This window comes from Nyctereutes procyonoides, unplaced genomic scaffold (genome assembly GCF_905146905.1).
Source record: "Nyctereutes procyonoides isolate TBG_1078 unplaced genomic scaffold, NYPRO_anot_genome, whole genome shotgun sequence".
In the NCBI taxonomy this organism is placed as follows: domain Eukaryota; kingdom Metazoa; phylum Chordata; class Mammalia; order Carnivora; family Canidae; genus Nyctereutes; species Nyctereutes procyonoides.
In genome coordinates, this window is record NW_026575144.1 from 11,250,464 (window position 1) to 11,271,630 (window position 21,167).

Sequence of the window (21,167 nt, forward strand, 5' to 3'; positions counted from 1 at the left end):
TCTAGTTTTCCCAATTTTTTCCTCTATTTTTTTCCAATTCTCAAGCATTTCAGAGAAAGCACACTCAAATTTAGTTTGTCCTCCCCACCCCACATTATAGTCAGTGTGAGGCATAGCATTTAATACTTTTATTTTTCAACAAATACTCTTAAATCAATTATATGTGAAAGTTCCCTCATATCTATCTGTATTGAAAAACATTCCCGGGGATCCCTGGGTGGCGCAGCGGTTTAGCCCCTGCCTTTGGCCCAGGGCGCGATCCTGGAGACCCGGGATCGAATCCCACGTCAGGCTCTCGGTGCATGGAGCCTGCTTCTCCCTCTGCCTGTGTCTCTGCCTCTCTCTCTCTCTGACTATCATAAATAAATAAATAAATAAAATAAAATAAAAAAAAATTAAAAAAAAAAAGAAAAACATTCCCTTGTCATTTATGCTCCTAGTTCTTAGGCCATATGGCCTACATTTATTTTCTTAATTTGTGGATGGGCAGATGATATAAAATCCACTTTTTAGAGCAAATTCACATTTTGTATATCTGAAATTTCCCAATCAAGGGAGTCCTAAAAGAACTGAAATCTGATTTAATCACAATTCTGGTAGTAAGCAGAACACATATATAAATTAGCTAAGTTTCCTACCTGTCATCCCCATAAAGACAAAAACAAACAAAAAAAACCCATTTAGACTCGTAAGATAGTATTTCAGTAATGAAAACATAAGAATATTGAATCCTAACTAAAGAGAGATTTAACAGTGTTAACACCAGGGATCCCTGGGTGGTGCAGCGGTTTGGTGCTGCCTTTAGCCCAGGGCGCGATCCTGGAGACCCGGGATCGAATCCCACGTCGGGCTCCCGGTGCATGGAGCCTGCTTCTCCCTCTGCCTGTGTCTCTGCCCCTCTCTCTCTCTGTGTGACTATCATAAATAAATAAAAATTAAAAAAAAACACATTGTAACACCAATTTTATCCAGTGTAAGAAAAATTTTAAGCTTTATTTTGATAAACATTTCAGATTCCCTCATATCACAGCATATCAATAAGCAAAATGTACATATACTGATTTTATACATGTCAAGTTCCAATTTCCCAATCCTAGGTAAGCAAGTTGCAAAATACTAGTGCCAATAACTATCGGTAGTATTATAAACAAAATAAGAAGTGAGTGTTCAGCACTTTAAGTGAAATGAGGCTTTAATCAAATAAGAGACTTAATTCCACAGGGTGTTTTTTTTTTTCAACAATAATTAATTCAATCAAGTCTGTGATTCCAAGCTCGAGTGACAGACAGTATATGTTTGAAGCAAACAAGAAAAGGCAATCAACTCTTAAGTGGTATATTACAGAATGTACTATATTTTTGGACAATCTCTAACTGCATTTGATTTTTAGGACTTGTTTTGGAGTCTGAAGAAACAAGAATTAGAGAAAAGACCTCTGACTCCACTTTGAGGATGTTACTCAATGGCTCTGTGTTGGCACAAAGATACATTATAACACTGGTGCTCTTTGATTAACTTCCCACACTAATTCAATCACCACCAGCAGACTACCTTCAGCTACATCTTTGATTGAGAAATACACAAATTTTACCCAAAGAAAATTCTGTACTTCCAGTTTTAAAAAGCAGACAGTTCTATGAAGAAGCAACCATTTAAATATCTGAGTATACACATTTAAGTTTTTACAACTTCATGCCTTAAGTTTTGATTTCAGAAGTATTTCATGGACCTAGCATCAGATATTTACACAACATGTGTTTTATACAATATAATTTTAGAAACTGTAAGTTGCACAAAATAAATTTTTTTATCAAATTCAAGTTTCCAGTGATCTTAAAAAAAACAACACAAATTATAACTGTTTTTGCTCAGCTGAGATATCCAGTTATGGTTATCATCTAGAAAATCCTAAATTTATGCGAAAAATTAAAGAAAATCTGTAACTTTGATAATTTTCAACCTTGAAAATGCATAGCTAAAAATAAATAAAAGGGCTCCTCAGGCAGTAAGTAACTGAGTCAGGGAGCTTCAGAAACCCTAAGCCACTCTTGGAAGGTATTTTCAGTTTTACATAATTTCCAGTCTTAATACCACTATTTTAATTCAGATAAAAGACATGACCTTTGGAAGTCCTTGACATCAAATGGCACGTTTGGACAAGAATCACAAATGGAAGCTAGAGGAAAAAATGGATCTTAGCACAATTTCTCTCAAAGTATGAGGAATCTTAATATAATCAATGCACAATAGAAGCAGTCGTTCAGAAATCTTGGGAAGCTCAAATTTCTTTAGCTCTTTTCGTTTTACTAAACAATCCAAAGTAAGCATTATATTTACTTTTAAGAACAAAGGAAAATACAAAATAAAACGAGAAAAAGGCAGCACGTAGCATTTTAGTGGGAGTCACCAAAAGTTCTTTTTTCTCCCTTGGCTTTGGGTACATTATCTCACCTTTATCTTCACTTTGCTTAAAAAAACAAAAATCTCTGCTCAAAGCAGTCGTACCGAGAACACTAGCGGTTTGCATATTTTTCCTAATTTCCCATGCACCCAGATGCTGACATCTAAACAAATATTTCAGTGAAAACTTTTCTCCCATTTGCATGAAGTCTGAGCCACTATATAATTTGCAATGGAAAGTGGGGGAAAGCAGCTAAAAATCACGGGAGGCTGCCAGTTTCCTCAGTCTCTCTCTCTCTTTTTAAAATCATTTTAATTTTTTAGTATGATAAAGACCAAAGCTGCAGCTGAAAATTCACATGGTTCAGGAATATGTTGAAAAAAAATTTACTATATTCCTTAAGATTCAAGTAAGTGATCCCAAATCAAGTATTAGAAAGCTGCTAATTAGGTGAAAATAATGAGCCACTCAAATTACACTGGCAATGTTTGCTGAGCTGTTTTTTTTGAAAGCTTCCCCTTGTATTCTATAAGGATCCATGTATTTGAGTCCACAAACTAGCCACTTTCAAGAAGGTATTCTTTTGACCAAAATCTACCCTAAAATCAATTTTCTCAATTCCTTTCTTTTCCCAACATTGTTTGATCACATTTTAAGGCGGGGGAGTGTATGAAGCAGGTCGTTTTGCACGGCACTTGTACTCTTTGAAGAGACCTAACATTTTAGTGAACGGGGAAACTTCACAACATACTTAAACACCACATACTTACATTATTTTTCTGTGCTGCATAATATATACTGTAAGAAAGTGTGTTTTGACTCAAAAGTATACACTGAAATGCTATAGTGTGACAATATATTCATTAGAGAGTTAGCATAATTTAAAAAGGAAGCATATATTTTAATAATTCCAATGTTTTGTTATTTGGGCTTAATTTGAACTTTTTTTCTTTTGATTCTGCATTTTTATTTGAGAGGGTGTCTTTTATTTTTAAGCTGTGTTCAAGACTATAAAGAGTATCCTAATGCAACTTAATATAAATATAAATAATATATAAGCAATATATACGTATACATATACACAGAGCCAAGCATCAGACCACTGATGTTGTACTTTCGGGGTTCACGCGAATAAGTCTAGATGCATTTCTCAGGTCCTGGAGTTGCTTGGCGGGTTTCCCCACACCTTCTTCAAACCTTTTCTCCACCACAGGGAGGACGGTCTCATACAGAAAGGACGCATTCTGTCTGATAAAAGCCTTTTTCTCCGGATCCTGCTCACACCGAAGGCTGTAATCCACATGCTGCACAGCAACCAGGATGATTTCCACCAGGCTCTCCAAAAGCACCATGTGCAGCTCTGGGAAATACAGCTTCAGCGCTTCTTCCAAGAAGCCCATGGTCTGTTTGGTAAAGGCAACCACAGTGTAACTCAGGTTCACCCAGCAGTCATCTCCTGTGTACTGCTCAAAGTTTCTTACCCCACAACTCTTCATCTCCTCTTTGAGTTTGCCCAGGGCTTCTGGGGTCATCAGGTTCATCCTCCTCCACATCTCCTCAGAGTTGCGATGCTTAGTGGCTTCGATTATGATTTCTTTGTAACTGTGCAAGGCCCCTTGGATGTCCTTCACCAGAAGGGCATGGATGATGAAGGTGAGGTCCAGTCCGATGTCACCCAGTTGCTGACAATGCTCCTTTGCCACTTTCACACACTCAGCCGCCGTGGAGAGGCTCTCCTTACTATCGAACACCTGCTTGCTAAAAGCATCCACAAACATGCCCATGGCTGATCTCGCCCAGACCACAAAGGCAGAGTAGCAGCCGCTGTCAGTGCCTGCAAAATCCGTCTCAAATTCCCTCGCAGTCTCAAGAAGGCTGGTAAAGAACACGTGGCAGAGCTTATGAATGTAGAGTAAAGTGGCGCCTTCGATACGAAGCTGACGTATTGCAGTATGCACAGCTGCTGCCCTGTTTCTCAAAAACAGCTCACAAGCCTTTGTGCACTGGCCAAGGCGGATGAGTTGAGAAACTGCCCTTCGAGTCGCCTTGGGACCGCCTCTCAGGGAACGATCCGGGGACAGTTCGAAAACTAGCACCTCAGTGAGCTGTCGGACCCGCTCATCCACTTTGGCCCTTAGTTCTTTTACAGGAGGTGGACTGGGCTTATCTTCTAGGTAATGGTTCAACTTATCCAGCAGGTCAACGGCTCCTTCAAAGTCCCTCTGCGCAATACAGACATCCAGGTCTTCAGGCAACTCCTGGATCCACTCCATTGAGAGATCCACCTTCTCCTCTTCTACCTCAGGAGTAGCTGGTTCGTCCTCTTCCTCATCCTCAAATGGGTTACCGGCTTTGGAAGTCACCTGCGGTGGTCCGCGCGGGGCCGCTGCCTCTTCCTGCTCCCTTCGCCGTTTTTCACTGAGGGCCCTCTTGGTTTCCTCCAGCACTTCCAGCCACTCTCGTTTGATTTTAGCATTCTCCGCCTGGAAAATACGGCTCTCGGGAAACATCAACAGCTTGAACATGTCCTTCATGGGCGGGTTGTCCTTGACATTGACCACGGCCAAACCGTCCAGGGGATAGAGGGCGTTGTAGCGATACATCCCCCGCCGCTGTGGCAGCCAGGTGGCCACCAGCAAGCAGTCGTTCATGAGAAAGCCGTGCACCCGCTGCAGCTGCGCCATGTGGTCAGCCTCGTACTCCACCAGGTCCCCGTTGTACACCAGGTACTGCCCCGGCGTCTCCAGCAGGTGCCTGCAGCCTTCCACCTTCTCAAGCAAGGTGGTAAGGGTGCGCTGCTTCCCTTCCTCGCCCGGACCCGAGCTGTCGCGGGAGGCGGCCCCGGGAGCGGGAAAAAAGCCAGCCTGGCCCCGCAGGTGGTCTCGGCCCCCCGCGCCGCCGCCTCCCTCCTCCCCGCCCGAGGCCGCGGCAGCCCCAGCGGCGGCGGCGGCGGCGGCCGGCAGCAGGGTGAGCGGGATGCTCTCCAGGCTGCTCTTCTGCTCGGTCAGCAGATGGCTGAGCTGATACATCTCGCTCTCCAGGTAGGAGATCTCGCGGGCCGTCTCTATGAACTGCCGGTAGTTCTGGTAGACGTTGCGCTTCAGGTTCTGCGCCGTCTCCTCCGCCAGCGCCTGGATGCGCTGCCGGTGCTCCTGCAAGTCCCGGTCCCCGTCCGACTGCTGCGAGAGCTGCTTCACGTACAGCCGCGCCTCGAAGCCCCCCGACTCCAGCTGCCGCCGCAGGCGGCTCGCCCCGCTGTCCGACATCGCCATCGCCATTTCCGTCCGAGGCTCACGAAGCCACTGTCACTACCGCCGCCGCCCGTGCCGCCGCTGTCGAGACCCACCCAAGCCCCGCCGAGCTCCGGGGCTGCGGAAGCAGGATGGAAAAGAGACGAGTACGCCTGCGCCCGAGTCTGAGCTTCAGGCACCGCGCCTGCGCAGGGGGCCGGGCGCAGGCAGCGCGCATGCGCAGGAGCGCCCGCGGCCTAGAGCCCATGCGCCGGAGGCGCTATTGCGGAAGAGAGTGGAGGGCGAGGCGGCGAGACGTGGGTACTGCGCATGGGCCGGGCGTGACGTTTGTGTTTGAAGTGAGCGGCGAAGCGTAAAGGCGGTCACCGGTCTCCCGACACCTTCCTAGAGTCCAGGCCCTGGGAGCCCACGTTTTGAGCCCACGTTTTGAGCCCACTAGGAGGTACCATGCAGAGTTCTCTTTTTTAAGCCCCAGAATCTTGGCCTCGGCGTTTGGGGCAAACTCAGTTCTCGTTCTGGAGCCAGTTATTCCTGAGTTCTCGCGAGATCGGCGGGCCGACCCGAGAGCCGCCCGAGAGCCGCCCGAGAGCCGCCCCAGAGCCGGTATTTCTTAGGAGCTCGACCAGGCTCTCGGAGCGTCGGATCCGTGGAGCCTGCTTAACGCCTTCGGACGCCGCCTGGGATCCCGGCAGAGATGGACGAGGATCTGGTGCTGGCGCTGCGGCTTCAGGAGGAGTGGAACTTGCAGGGGTCGGAGCGCGACCGGGCCCAGGCGCCCCTGTCGCTGGTGGACGCGTCCTGGGAGCTGGTGGACCCAACCCCGGATTTGCAGGCCCTGTTTGTGCAGTTCAACGATCGGTTCTTCTGGGGCCAGCTGGAGGCCGTCGAGGTGAAGTGGAGCGTGCGAATGACCCTGTGAGTCCCGAGCCCCGCTGGGGAAACGGGAGCGGCTGGCAGCTCCTCTGCAGCCCCCGGTCCCGGGGGGCGTGAAACCTGGGGGTCTCGTGGTGGACACCAGCAGCTCCTCTCGCTGTCTCTCTCCCTCCCCTACTCTCTCTCCCTCTCCAACGACTTTAAGAAAGCTAGCTGTGTGGCCCGTTCCGGTAGCCGATTGATTTGTAAAGGACACCGGCAGAGAAAAGGATGTCTTTGGATCTCCCCTCACCTGAAAATAAATTAACACGTTTCTGACCCAGGAGGGAGAAGCGCCCAGAGTCAGCCCCTAAGAAAGAATGGCGAGGAGGCAGCGAAGCCTCCCAAAGATGTGTGTTGTCCTCTTCTGTGCCCTTTTGAGATGTCACCACTTGGTAGTGAGCTCAGGTGTTAGGAGGGGGACGGGGCTGACGTTTCCATATTTCTGGACCGAAAGGATCTTCGGGGATGCCTCTAAAAGGATGTTCACTAAAGTAGAGAACTCCTGATTTGAAATAATCTGTTCCGGCACATGAACGGAGTTAACAACTTCAATATGGTTGTACACCACGGTGCTTGTCTTTGAAGTAATACAAAACAGCCTAAACTAAGACAGATTAAGATATGGCATAAAACTGTTTAAAAGGACAAATCTCCTTCGTAAAGGCTTCTCTTACGCTTTCGGAGATGTGCCGATGGAGATCTGGCTGTTACTACCACAAACTGATTATAGTTTGAAGGGAGGAGACTGGGAGCCGCAGAACAGGATTGTCTTTGGCCTCTTGTAACCTGGCTAGGGCAAGGGATGCAGTTCTGTTCACACATCTCTCTCACTGGGGTGATCTGAAGATACCTCCTAACAAAAAAGGTATACTAGTGTGGACTGCCCAAGAATGTATAAGGATTTATTCTTGTTTCCCTTTTGTGTGTTTTAGGTAAATAATGCTTTTGTGGTGGTTGTTTTCCAGGTGTGCTGGGCTATGCAGCTATGAAGGGAGGGGTGGAATGTGTTCCATCCGTCTCAGTGAACCTCTGTTAAAGTTGAGACCAAGGAAGGATCTCGTAGAGGTATTCTTTGCATAAACTTGATTCTTAGCTGAGTAATTTAAAAATGCTTTTTACTGATTTACACTGCTGTGAATTAACCTGTAATATAAAAACCAAACACCTGTTTTTCCTTATTGCAAACTTTTACTGCAAGGCAGATAATAATGATTACCGTATATTTTTATAGTTCTTCACAGCTAAAGGCTTTTGGGTTTATTATTTAATTTGATCTTCACAACAGCCCTGTTTATGTACAATGTGTGTTGTCTTCATTTTTATAAATATGGACATAAAGGTTCAGAGAGGCTAAGTAACTGGTTTAAGTTACATATTTAGAAGCAAAAATTTAGAAAAAACTAGGACCCATATCTTCCTTTTGAGACTTCAGATTTGGTTCTCTGTTCAGGTGCTGTGGTGCTGCCCTCCCAGAATATCTAGCTGAGCTGGTATAACCAGCCAGCATGAGTGAGGGCATGCTTCACTAGCAAAATGGAGCAGTAGGAGCCCCCAGATTATGGCTAGTTGAATCTAGAAGATGCCTGAAATTCCCTAAGACACACCCAGTGTGACTGGTCTTGCCCCAGTTACAGCTCTTGAAATGTGTGCACAAAAGAGGATAAGGTGGTAGAGGTTGGATGGGGAATATGTTAAGACATGCTTGGAAATATGAAAGATGGTGTTTTTAAGGATAATATAAGGTGATGGTTTTCAGAACCATGTGAATATACTAAACACTCCAGAACTGTACACTAGAAATAGTTAAGATGGTAAATTTTATGTAGTGTGTTTTTCACCACAGTTAGGATAGAAGACAGTGGCTACTAAATATAAAATGGTACAGCAGGAATAATTAACTATTAAAAGAGAATGGAGGAATAAAGGAACAAAGCCCCGCAAAAAAAGTTAGGCATAAAGACGGTTATCAGTAATTATATTAAATGTAAATGGATTAAGCATTAATTAAACATGAACTGACATACTAGATGGAAAGAGATGTGCTTAAGATAAAGACACACAGGGCAGCCCTCGTGGCCCAGTGGTTTGGCGCTGCCTTCAGCCCGGGGTGTGATCCTGGAGACCCAGGATCGAGTCCCGCGTCGGGCTCCTTGCATGGAGCCTGCTTCTCCCTCTGCCTATGTCTCTGCCTCTCTCTTTCCCTCTCTCTCTCTCTCTTTGTGTCTCTCATGAATAAAAAAATAAAATAAAATTGCTTTAGAAAAAAAAAAAGATAAAGACACACATATGTTAAACGCAAAAGGGTGGAAAAAGATGTATATCATCCAAACAAAAACAGAAAGCTGTTGTATCAGACTAAAGATTTTAAGGGAAGAAGTTTTACTGGAAAAAAGGTTAACATTTTATAATGATAAAATGATCTATTAAATAAAAACACATAATGATCCTAAAAGTAGTAATATAGCTTTAAATTACATAAAGCATAGATTAGTAAAAGCAAAAAGGGAAATAATCCACAATCATAGCTGCAGGTGTTAACACAACTTTGTTGGTAACTCAGTGAATAAGCAGGGGAAAGAAAGTAGGCATAAAAAAACATTCGAACATGATTAACCAAATCAACCTTATGAAGAGCTCTAATAACAGTAGTTGCTTAATGAATATTTATTGTGTAAATGGTTAAACGCACGAACAATTTTTTTTTAAGGTAATGGGCGAGAAGAGAATGGGAAATGTGTGGTAATGCTATCAAGTGAGCATTTGCTGTTGGCAGAAAGTTACAATATCAGATCGGGTTAAAGAAGGACCAAAGAGGAACAGTGTGACTCTGGTCTGTACATAAAGTATGACCTAAATTGTAATGAGTAGGATTCAGAAAAGGAAAAGACTTTGTCTGGTTGAGGACAAAGAAAAGCTTCATGCACGTGTATTTTATGACTACTGACATCACCACTTCTACTACTCTTTATTGATTTATTGAGTATGTATTGTGTGCCAGTAGTAGTAGTAATTATGATTAACACTAGTGTTAATCTAGTGAGTAGTTAATCTAGTGTGTATAGCCCTGCAAGATCAGAATATCCCCATATTAGGAATAAGGAGCAAGTTGTAACTTGTCCAAAGCCTTGTGCATAATAAATAATAAATCCTTGGTGTAGGCTGTTTGCCTGGCTCTAAAGCTCTTGTCCTATTCCCTATACCACATGGCCTCATTACTTTATAATTTATAATTATAATTACTTTATAATTGTTACTCCTGCTAATGAAAACACGGAGGTGAGCCTTATAGGACAGATTGCATTCTGAGAAGTAGGAATAGTAGAGGAAAACCACTCTTGGCAGAAGAAATGGGCATGCTGTGAACAGAAGAGAGGCATGAAATTTAGGGCATACTGAGGACCAGAAGTAGCTGCTTTTGGCCAGACAGTACAGTGGTGGGAAGTAGAGGTGTTTGGGGACCATGTTGAGTAGAATCGAATCTGTCCTAAATGTGGAGTGGAAAATGGTACATCTATAAAAATAGAAATTGTTCAGTATGGTGCCATGTGCCATTTTCAGGGTGTTTAAATTGAACCCAAAATTAGGAGCCTTAATTTATTTATTCTTTATGAGACTAGTTATTGATCATTACTGTGTTAGAAAACATTTGAAATGTAGAGGCCCTTTGAGTTAGAGTCCCAAAGAGTGGTATTTACTTGAAAAGATTAAATTCACTTTTAGAGATGGAGTTGATAATTTTAAAAGAGATGTTTTTGTAATGACCAAGTTAAAATGTTTGATTCACCCATTTTTCTGTTCAGCATAATTACTACAGTTCATTAATGGCAATCTAGTTCTGATGGAAATTCTTTGTAAAAACATTATGAACAAGGTTTGCTTTTAGAAGACCTTTATGACTTTCACTATTTTTTAAAAAGATTTTATTTATTTATTCATGAGAGACACAGAGAGAGAGAGAGAGAGAGAGAGAGAGAGAGGCAGAGACCCAAGGCAGAGGGTGAGAGAGAGAGAGAGAGAGAGAGAGAGGGGGGCAGAGACCCAAGGCAGAGGGTGAAGCAGGCTCCATGCAGGGAGCCCCACGTGGGACTGTGGGTCTCCAGAATCACGCCCAGGGCTGAAGGCGGCTCTAAACCGCTGAGCCACCCGGGCTGCCCGACTTTCACTCTTTAAAAAGATATTTCTGGGACGGCTCAGGGCATGATCCTGGAGTCCTGGGATTGAGTCCCACATTGGGCTCCCTGCATGGAGTCTGCTTCTCCCTCTGCCTAGGTCTCTGCCTCTCTCTGTGTCTTTCATGAATAAATGAAAAAAAAATCTTAAAAAAAAATAAATAAAAAATAAAAAATATTTAAGATAAATTATGAAACGGCAGCCTTAAATACTTTTGTGAATTTTACACCTACACATCTACATCTTTGATGTGGAAATGAACACTAGGCTTTTTATTTATTTATTTATTTATTTATTTATTTATTTATTTATTTATTTATTTATTTATTTATTTATTTATTTATTTATGATAGTCACACAGAGAGAGAGAGAGAGGCAGAGACACAGGCAGAGGGAGAAGCAGGCTCCCTGTAGGGAGCCCGACGTGGGATTCCATCCTGGGTCTCCAGGATCGCGCCCTGGGCCAAAGGCAGGCGCCAAAATGCTGCGCCACCCAGGGATCCCGCTATTGTTTTAATTCAAAGAAGATTTATGTAAATTCAGATTAAATTTCGGCCAATCATGGGATTTATCATCAGATTTTATTCACTAGAGTAGTAGGTTTTATTGTTTTTTTTTTTTTTAAGATTTCATTTATTTATTCATGAGAGACAGAGAAAGAGGCAGAGACACAGGCAGAGGGAGGAGAAGCAGGCTCCATACAGGAGCCCGATCCTGGAACTCCAGGATCACGTCCTGAGCCAAACGTAGATGCTCAACCGCTGAGCCACCAGGTATCCTGGTTTTATTGTTTTAAAATTGCACATGATTCAAAAATCCCAAGACTATGTAAAACAATACACATAGAAAGGTTGTCCTATCCCATCCTTCTCTATGCTGAACTCCCCAACTTCTATAGGATATTGTTACTAGTTTCTTTTTTGTTTCATTGTTCTGTTTTGCAAATTTTTTAAAAGATTTATTTATTAGAGCATGAGCCTCTGGGAGGGGGAGACAGAGAGGGAGAGAGACTCTCAAGCAAACTCTGCTGTGAGTGTGGAGCTCAATCTCACAACCCTAGATCACAGCCTGAGCTGAAACCAAGAATCAGATGGTTCCCTGACTACGCCACCCACCCAGGCACTGGTTTTGAAAATACTTTGTGAGATGTTACCAAATTCTCCTCGGAGGGGATTTGTACCATTTTGCAGTCCCACCAGAGATATATGGGAATGTTTTTTTCACCTTAGCTTTACTAATGTCAAACTGGGAGTTTTACTAATCTAGATAAGCAGAAGTAGCATATTGGTGTAACATTAATTTGTATTTGTTTTTATAAGTGGAGTTGCACATTTTTTTTCATGCTTATGGTTTATCTTGATTTTTGATCATTTCAAAATTTGGTTTCTAAAACTTTTAACATTGTCAGAGCCTTTTATTTCTTTTTCTGTGAACCCATCTATGACTTTTGCCCCCTTAAAAATTGAGTTATTGGTCATTTCCTATTATTGACTTTAGTAGCTCTTTATATTTTAAGAATTAGTAGCCTGAGAGGTGCATTGCTCATACATCATTTTGAATTTTTTTCAGCCACCCTCTTTTCTCCCCCCACACAGAATTTTAAAGTTTTTATGTAGTTGAGTTCATTGATCTTTCCTTTGAGTTTTTGATTAAGAGTTAAAAAGGCTTTCTTGGAGCATGGAGTTCTTAACCTGGGATCTGCAGAGTTTCAGAGAGTATATGCAAAGTTTTGTGAATGGATGCATACGTAATTTTTCTAGAAAGACGGTTCATGACTTTTAACAGTTTCTGAAAGGAGCCTGTGATCCAAACAAAGTTAAGACCCCAGGCAGGGTAAGAAAATGCCTTTTTATTTTCAAAAGCACCCTAACAATTTGATTCTTTTCTGTTTCAGACCCTCTTGCATGAAATGATACATGCCTATTTATTTGTCACTAATAATGATAAAGACCGGGAGGGCCACGGCCCAGAGTTTTGTAAACATATGCATCGCATCAATCGCCTGACTGGAGCTAATATAACGGTATATGATTTAAATAATAAATATAACATTCATTAATTTAACTTATTAATAAATAGGTAGAACATTTATGATTTTTAGTATTTACTCAGTAATTCCTGGGATTTAACTAAAAAATAGGCAACTGGATAGAAACAAACACTGTCTTTGAGGATTTCCCACAGCAAGACAGACAAGCAAAGAGAAGCTAACCCGCTGGTCTGGGGCTGGGGCCGCTCAGGTGCCCCCCCAGGCCTCTGAGCGCAGCTAGGGCAATGCTGTGTGCATAGTGGCTACAGTCCGGCGCTACCTCTGGATTGCTACAGCTATCCCTTAGCTTCGTTTCCTTGTGATCATCTCCTCCTTCGATGGTTCCTGTATCTGCTGCCATTTCATGTGTCATGCCCATCATCACAAGCTTTCCTTGATTTATATTTTTGCATAATATTGTAGGAAGCAGAGTCTGGGGGCAGAAAAGCAGGAGTCCTCCAACTGCTGGCGTTCTGGTGCTCACTCCATGGACAGCAGACTATGGGGCCTCCGTGTGGGAGCAGGAAAGGGGGGCAGCAAGGATACTTACCTGCTGGGTCCTTGAGATGAGAAAATATGTGCCAAACATTGTAGCCCCGTCTGAGCACAAAGTTATTACTATTATTTTTTAAATTTTTATTTATTTATGATAGTCACACACACAGAGAGAGAGACGCAGAGACATAGGCAGAGGGAGAAGCAGGCTCCATGCACCGGGAGCCCGATGTGGGACTCGATCCCGGGTCTCCAGGATCGCGCCCTGGGCCAAAGGCAGGCACCAAACCGCTGCGCCACCCACGGATCCCTGAGCACAAAGTTAAATACGAGATGTTTATTATTACTGATTCATTTTATCAGGTGACCTTGCTGTTCCTTTTCTCTGCCCCACACAGTCCCCTGCTTGTCTTGGCTCAGTGAACGTTTCAGCCCCCGTGCGGCTCCTCGCACATCCTCTCCCTCATGGGTCCCACTTCCTCTGTGCTGTCACATGTCCTTCATCTTCGCAGTGGTCCAGGACTTCTTCCTTTTAGTGTCCCTAGCAGCTCTTTGACCATTGACAATATTTTATTCTATTTCAGACCTCTGAACACAGGGTGGCTCTTCCTTATCTTTGTACACCTCTGTATAAGATGTGTGATACAGCGCCCCTATGAGGGCTAATAAGTATTGCATTGGATTGAACCAAATTCCTGCAGATTATTTCCTGTCTTTGAAAGGCAGTAAAAGCCAGCCTTGTGGAAAATGAAAAGTGCTCACTTTATGTAGATTCTTTTTTTCTTCTAGCTGTTGGCTTTAATTTTCTAGAGAGCTCATTTAATTATCAGAGTTACTTCATCAAGAAAGTGGCTTGCATTAAAAACCAGTTACATGGGGTGCCTGGGTGGCTCAGTCAGTTAAGTGGCTGCCTTCAGCTCAGGTCATGATCCTGTTTTTTAAAATCTTAAGAAAAAGAATTTTTTAAAATTTTATTTATTCATGACAGACACACACACACACAGAGGCAGAGGGAGAAGCAGGCTCCGTGCAGGAAGCCTGACGTGGGACTAGATCCCGGGTCTCCAGGATCACACCCTGGGCTGAAGGTGGCACTAAACTGCTGGGCCACCAGGGCTGCCCTAAATTTTATTTTTTTTTTAACAAAGTAAAAAACAGTCACATAAAGTCCTGACTAGCAAAAGCATTGTGGAGTTGCAGGTACAAAAGGCTTTTAGTTTCCTCATTGGCGTTTTCACTTTAAGCAAAGTCCTGGTATACTTCCTATTGTTCAGTTGGAAGAGGATATATTCTTTTATCTTGCACGTCTGTGTGTTTTCATTTAGGAGAGGTTTTATCGCATGGACACCCCTTGCTTTTACAGGTTACATCCTGTTATAACAAACTCCACAGGGCATCTAGTTCCACAATTTTATTTTGGTGACTACATTGTTAAAGAAGTCACATCCCTAGGCTGTTACAAGTTACAAGTTACAGGACTTGGAAGCAAAATAGATCCAATGTCCTGGCTTTTTAACCAGTGAATTCAGTGAAGAATTCTTAACATAAGGGAGAAGGCAGAGTATTCCATACCTCTTTACCCCCAAACCTCTGCCCTCCAGTGCCTTCTGCGCCTCACATAATGTATTGTTGGCATGCTTGCCAAGTCATACACATTTGTTGCTTAGGAGGGAGACACAGTATAAAACTTACCTGTAGAGTTATAGAAAGTTTCATGTTCTTTTCCTCTGTGGAATTTATTAGAAAGTTAAATGTCTAGTTAAATGTCTAAATGTTAAAATCTCATCTGTGGAGGCTCCTTATCTTATACAGTAGTAATGTTCCACTGGGAGGACAGAAGAGAAAGGTACATGGGTTATTGAGGATTATCAGGTCTTCATTGGTGTCTTGCTTTCCACAAGGCCCCCAAGGTGGGAGGGCTAACTTTCTGTTCAGTCAAACCTCTTTCATCTGTAAATAAGATTCTATCTAGAGGGTGAAACTAAATGATCCTGTATAAGTATTGAAAAGCTCATTTGCAGAGAATTTTGTTTGAATCAATGAATGAAGCTTTTCATTCATTCAGGCAGCAAATACTGACTGAGCACCTTCACTGTGCCAGAGCCTATATTAGCCACTTAGGGACACAGAGATGAAAATATTTGAATCCTGGGGCACCTAGGTGGCTCAGTCGATTAAGCATTTGCCTTCAGCTCAGGTTGTGATCCCAGGGTCCTGGGATTCAGTTCCATTTTGAGCTTTCTGCTCAGCGGAGAGTCTGCTTCTCCCTCTCCTTCTGCCCCTCACCCCCACACATGCTTTCTGTCTCTGCTCTCTCTCTCAAAGCTTAAAAAAAAAAAAAAAAAAGATCCTTTGAATCCTGGGGAGCTTTTTGCCATAAGCAGGTAGAATGATGCCCCCATGAGGCTCATTACAAAGACAAGGGGGCAAAGAAAGACCTTTGAGAATGTGGAGTGGGTGTAGCAGAGACTGCATCAGGCAAAATGCTTGTGTAGGTGGGGTTGAGCATTTCTAGGAAATAGTCCAGAACCCTTTGGTATTGTTACTTACAGGGGAAAATTTCAGTTGAACAGTAGGAAGGAATAATTGTTATTTATTATGGCATTATATAAAATTTTGTCTTTATCCTGATTTTTGATCATTTTAAAATTTGGTTTCTAAAACTTTTAGCATTGACAGGCTTTTGTGGGCTAAAAATTTTGTTTGTTTTCTAATCTCACATCATTCTATCTTTTTTTTTATTATTTATTTATGATAGTCACAGAGAGAGAGAGAGAGAGAGAGAGAGAGAGAGAGAGGCAAAGACACAGGCAGAGGGAGAAGCAGGCTCCATGCACCGGGAGCCCGACGTGGGATTCGATCCCGGGTCTCCAGGATCGCGCCCTGGGCCAAAGGCAGGCGCCAAACCGCTGCGCCACCCAGGGATCCCATATCTTTCTATCTTTACACAGTTTTTGAAGTATTAACTGCTGCTGTCCCATTAAAATGAACTTTGGGAACAGAAGCTAAATCTATTTGCTGCCTTCTCCAAAGTGTCATTGCAGAGAGCTCTCAGAAACTGGAAGTTTAAACACAGGAAGGCTGCTTCTGTATTTTTTTTTAAATTGTTAACTTTGCCTCTTTAACACTGAGCACTTTCTCTCAACCCAGGTGTACCATACTTTCCACGACGAGGTGGATGAGTACCGGCGACACTGGTGGCGCTGCAATGGGCCTTGTCAGTACAAGAAACCCTACTACGGTTATGTCAAACGCGCCACCAACAGGGCACCCTCTGTGCATGACTACTGGTGGGCCGAGCACCAGAAGACCTGTGGCGGCACCTACATCAAAATCAAGGAACCAGAGAATTACTCAAAAAAGGGCAAAGGAAAGACAAAAGTAGGAAAGCAGCCAACAGCAGCTGAAAATAAAGGTAACTTTGCTCTTCCATGTTTGCTGGGACCACAGCTAACAGTATAAAAGCCAGGGCTGTCCTCTGGAGAACTGGTGTTAAGATGAGCTTAAGGATTATTTCAAGTATACATTTGTAAGTGTGGATTTAAACAAATCCCATTGTTTGTGAAGTGATGGTAGAAAAATGTACTTTGCTCTGTGTAGTGTGAGTTAAAGTAGAAATTGTGTTCACGGATAATATTGGAGTTAGGTAAAGGCCCTTTCCCTATCTTGACTCACTGAGTCATTGGGAAACAGAAGGCAAAATGATTGTCAAAATAAAAACAGTAATTCAAATAACAATGCCCGGAATTACTCCTAACCCACCCCTTCCTATCACTTGGCTTCTAGCCGAGTGACTTCTGCTGTTGATGTATGTATTTTCATTGGGAGAAGAATGGGAAAAGGATATGACATGTATGTGCTGGTAGTTCATCTTTGAGATTTATTCCTTTCCTATGAAGTTCAGAGTCTCTGCCTTTTGAAGAGGGAACCAGGTCACTAAAGTTAAGGCTTCTTCGCTTGGGAAATTGTTGGTTGGATCCAGAAACATTAATAATAAGCTACTTTTCCCAAATTCAAAAGTGGTGAGTGAGTGGAGGAGCTAGAGAAGAATTTATGTGGAGAGGTTATATATCCCCATTCTGTGTGAGTAGGGGGAAAGAAAAGAATGTGGGAGGAGACTTTTCCCTCTGGAACTAAACTTGAAGAATGCTAAGTGATTTTCAAGGTACAAGTTCCTTTGCTAGTGGGCTTGGGATGCTAGATTTTTATTTTTTGTGTTCTCTCCCTCCCTGAGCCCCCTGACCACTGTAGATACGTCCTTCTCCCAATAATAGCTCATTAGCTTAACACTTGTTACTGTATTAATTTCGAATCAAGAGAACCTTTGCTTCTTTTGTAGATAAATCTAACAGAGGTGAGACCCAGCTGTTGATCCCTTTCAGTGGGAAAGGATATGTTCTAGGAGAAACGAGCAACTCGCCTTCATCGGGAAAGTTTGTCACTTCGTATGCTATTAATAAAACCCAAGATCTTTTAAGTCAAGACCATTCGGCAAAAGCTCTCAGACCTAGTTCTAAAATTGAGGTGAAATTTGAACAGAATGGTTCAAGTAAAAAAACTCCTCTAGTGTCCCCTATTCTTACTGCCAGTCACCAAAATGTTTTAAGCAACTACTTTCCTAGGGTCTCAGTTGCCAACCAAAAGACCTTCCGAAATGTGAATGGATCTCCAACAAAAAGCCTAACAACCGGTGACATCACTAAAAACTCCATCTCTTCTGGATCTCACAAAAGGGTCACCTCTTCTAAGATATCCCTGAGAAATTCTTTAAAAGCACCGGAATCAACATCTGTGACTGCACCCCAGGATGTGAGTGGGCCTGAGGAGAAACTCCCAAGTAAACGACCCAGGCTAGAAGACAAGACTGTTTCTGACAATTTTTTTATCAAGAAAGAGCAAGTACAAAGTGGTGGAAATGATCCAAAGTGGAGTTCACATCCTACAGCTGCAACTCAGAATTCCAGCAGTGCATCCAGCCAGAACAGGATGGTTGATTGTCCTGTTTGTCAGAATGAAGTGTTGGAGTCTCAGATTAATGAGCACTTGGACTGGTGCCTTGAAGGTGGTAGCATCAAAGTCAAAAGTTGAAGAAGTCTTTGAAAGACAAATGGGTGTCACATGCCGCCTATATTACCCTGCTAACCTAGTGTCAGCCACTCAGGAAGTTCTGGTGAACATGAAGATTTGTAGGTTTTAATGTAGTTCTAATTTATAGATATATACATGAGGTTGCAATGGAAAATATTCTATGTCGAAAGGTGCTATATTCACTTTTGCCTTGTGTATCCTGTAGCTCAGAGTTTGTTCTGCATGTGTACATGTATAGTTTTTAGATACTTATGTTCTTCCTTGCTCTTAAATTGCATTTAAATCTGTTAATCTTTTTATTTATATACCTTTCCTCAAAATACACCGGAATCCTGACAGGTATTTGGTTAAACTGAGTATTTCTTTGTTAGTATTAAAACTCAGTCCTAGAACTGAAGCTAAACATGTCAGACATTGGCCAAAATTACAATTCCGAGGACAAAGTATATCAGTTGTTGTAGGGTACTCAAAGTTTTTTGTTTTTTGGTTTCTTTTTTTTAATCTCAGCAGGAAATATTTTTTATACATCTCCAAGAATTTTATTTCTGTCATCACTAAAAGGTGGCAGCTGGTTTTAGGTTAAAGCATAGAAGGAACATAGTCAAATAAACGTTTTAGACGACTACTCCTGCCATCCTGTAGGCCAGAGTTGAGTGGTTTTCTCAAGATGTAGCCAGATGAGTGGTTCACCTGCCAAGGAGCTGGCGTAAGTCACATCACAACAGCCTCTTTTATGTTAACAGTGGAACACTGTCTGGAAACAGTATTATGAACCTTAAGCCAAAGTTGTAACCGTTACAATAAAAAGGAATACCATTTGTGCATTTTAAAAAGTAGATTTCTTTTTAAAAACCTTCTTACTGTGTTGTGGCAGGGACCAAGATCCTTTCATCAGTTCACTTTCTCATGGCTGTACCACTAGCATGTTGGCCTGGTCCCAAGAGTTGAATTCACAGGTTTTCTTTCTCCTGAGCTATGTTGCGACATGACCTCCACCTACCCGAGGTGCCAGCTCCTCTGTGTGAACTTGGCCTTGGTGCTCCTGGGCGACGGCTGCCTCGGGTCAGGGAGGGAACAGTGCACCTCCTGCATTCGTGGTCCGCACGCTTCCTAGTCTGCAGCCACAACCCCTGAGGGTAATCACTTTCTGTTATGTCTCTGCCACCCTGGGGTGCTTGAGTGTGGTTTTAACTTCATGAAGTACTACCCTGTTGCCACACTGTAGAAGTTCATTCTAGGTCGTTGCTCTGAGTGTACAAATACGCCAGGGTTTATTCAGCCATTCTAATATTAACGGGCATCTGAATTATTTCCAACCGGGGGCTGGCTGTGACGGAGACTGCTGCTGAAAACATGCTTCCTCGTTGCTGTTGGGCGTCCACCCAGGATTGGAGTGCTGGCTCCCCAGGGTACGTGCATGTGTAGCTTTAGTAAATACTGCCAGCTTGCCCTCCTGCCAGCAATGTAGGAGAGTTTCAGCTGTTCAGCTGTCTTCACAGTATTATCAGTCCTCTTCAAATTTAGCTCATCTGGTTGAGTGTTTACAAGTTTTGATAACTTCTTAAATATGAAGTTGAAAAACAGTATTTAGTATTTATAGATAAATGACCTAAAATATATGCGATTACATCTTTCATAGAGGATCACTGTCTCTTAATTTAGCAAATTACGTGCAAGTGAGCAGCTTTTGAGCCCAAACTTTACAAGGTTTGGGGCAAAGAGGTAAACAAGACAATCCCTGTCCTTAGGCTTTATAAACAGCCTCGATGGGGAGTGAACACAGAAAGGGCTCCTGACTAGTTTCTGCTGGGGGCTGTGGGAACTTGAGGGGAGGTTCCCTGGAGGAGACACTGTCCGAGTGGGTCTTCCAGAGTGAGTCAGGGTAGCCTGGTAAGGAAGGATGGAAAGGGGCTTGCAGAGCGAAGGAGTCCAAGAAAGGTGTTGGTTGGAGCTAGACCAGCACAGTCTACAGGGGGAACTAAGCTGCTCCAAATGAACAAAACATCTTACATCTGAACATCTTACAAAGTAAGATGTGAGGAGTAAAATGGCAGAAGGAGGTGGAAGTTTGAAGGTGGTGTCATATTGCACACTTTGGTTTGTGTGGTCCTGGAGAACACCCATGTGTTGATTCAGGTCGGGGTGGTGCACTGGGGGCAGGAGGAGGGCTTGGAAAGTTGACTAAGCCAGTGGAGAACATTTGAGAAGTGTTTTGATGGATTCTCTGGAGGGTACCATAAATGGGCAGAAGGGCTGTGTCAGGGCTGGAGAGGGTGGGTTGAGAAAGAGTTGATCAGGTGTTTAGAAAAAAAATTTTTTTTTTTTTTTAGATTTTTTATTTACTCATTTGGGAGAGTGACAGTGAGCAGGGGGAGGAACAGAGGGAGAAGTAAACTCCCTGCTGAACAGGGAGCCCCATGCAGGACTCGATCCTAGGATCCTAAGATCACGACCTGAGCTGAAGGCAGATGCTTAACCTACTGAACCAACCAGATGCTGCTGTTTTGTTTTCTTTTTTTTTAGTAGAGGGAGGGAGAGAGAGAGAACCTTAAGCAGGTTTCACGCACAGCGTGGAGCCTGATAAGGGGGCTTGATCTCACAACTCAGATCATGGCCTGAGCTGGAAATCAAAAGTTGGTCACTTAACTGAGCCACCCAGGCTCCCCATCAGCTGGCCAGTTTTAAGGGATGATGAAAACAGGTGGCAAGAAAGGGAAAGTTAAATTTGGAATTAAATAGCTTTCAATTCGTGTTAAAGCTTTTGAGAAAACCTGCACCAAAAGAATTATTACCCCATTCTGTGTCATTTATATGAGAG

The 21,167-nt window shown here is 43.1% G+C and overlaps 2 protein-coding genes across 4 annotated transcripts; one reads left to right on the forward strand and one right to left on the reverse strand.

Annotated features, from left to right (window-relative positions):
• Window positions 1–1,191: 1,191 nt before the first annotated feature.
• Window positions 1,192–5,761, reverse strand: EXOC8 (exocyst complex component 8). The gene has a single exon (XM_055308989.1). It carries the CDS (start codon window positions 5,677–5,679, stop codon window positions 3,496–3,498), a length of 2,184 nt encoding a protein of 727 aa, XP_055164964.1. The 5' UTR covers window positions 5,680–5,761; the 3' UTR covers window positions 1,192–3,495.
• A 215-nt stretch (window positions 5,762–5,976) lies between these two features.
• Window positions 5,977–19,983, forward strand: SPRTN (SprT-like N-terminal domain). Of its 3 annotated transcripts, none has more exons than XM_055308981.1 (5): window positions 5,978–6,567; window positions 7,533–7,632; window positions 12,632–12,760; window positions 16,412–16,676; window positions 17,601–19,983. In XM_055308981.1, exons 1-5 carry the CDS (start codon window positions 6,347–6,349, stop codon window positions 18,347–18,349), a joined length of 1,464 nt encoding a protein of 487 aa, XP_055164956.1. In that variant the 5' UTR covers window positions 5,978–6,346; the 3' UTR covers window positions 18,350–19,983. The 3 variants fall into 3 exon arrangements, with proteins under 3 accessions (XP_055164957.1, XP_055164956.1, XP_055164958.1); XM_055308983.1 differs by lacking the exon at window positions 5,978–6,567 and adding an exon at window positions 6,582–7,432; XM_055308982.1 differs by lacking the exon at window positions 12,632–12,760 and having other exon boundaries at window positions 5,977–6,567.
• The last annotated feature ends 1,184 nt before the right edge of the window (window positions 19,984–21,167 follow it).

Excerpts from the sequence above, each read along its gene's own strand:
- EXOC8 (XM_055308989.1), bottom strand. The coding sequence starts at position 5,679 with ATGGCGATGGCGATGTCGGACAGCGGGGCGAGCCGCCTGCGGCGGCAG.
- SPRTN (XM_055308981.1), top strand. The coding sequence starts at position 6,347 with ATGGACGAGGATCTGGTGCTGGCGCTGCGGCTTCAGGAGGAGTGGAAC. Across the intron at positions 6,568-7,532 it reads TGGAGCGTGCGAATGACCCT|GTGTGCTGGGCTATGCAGCT; the intron begins GTGAGTCCCGAG and ends GTTGTTTTCCAG. Across the intron at positions 16,677-17,600 it reads AACAGCAGCTGAAAATAAAG|ATAAATCTAACAGAGGTGAG; the intron begins GTAACTTTGCTC and ends CTTCTTTTGTAG.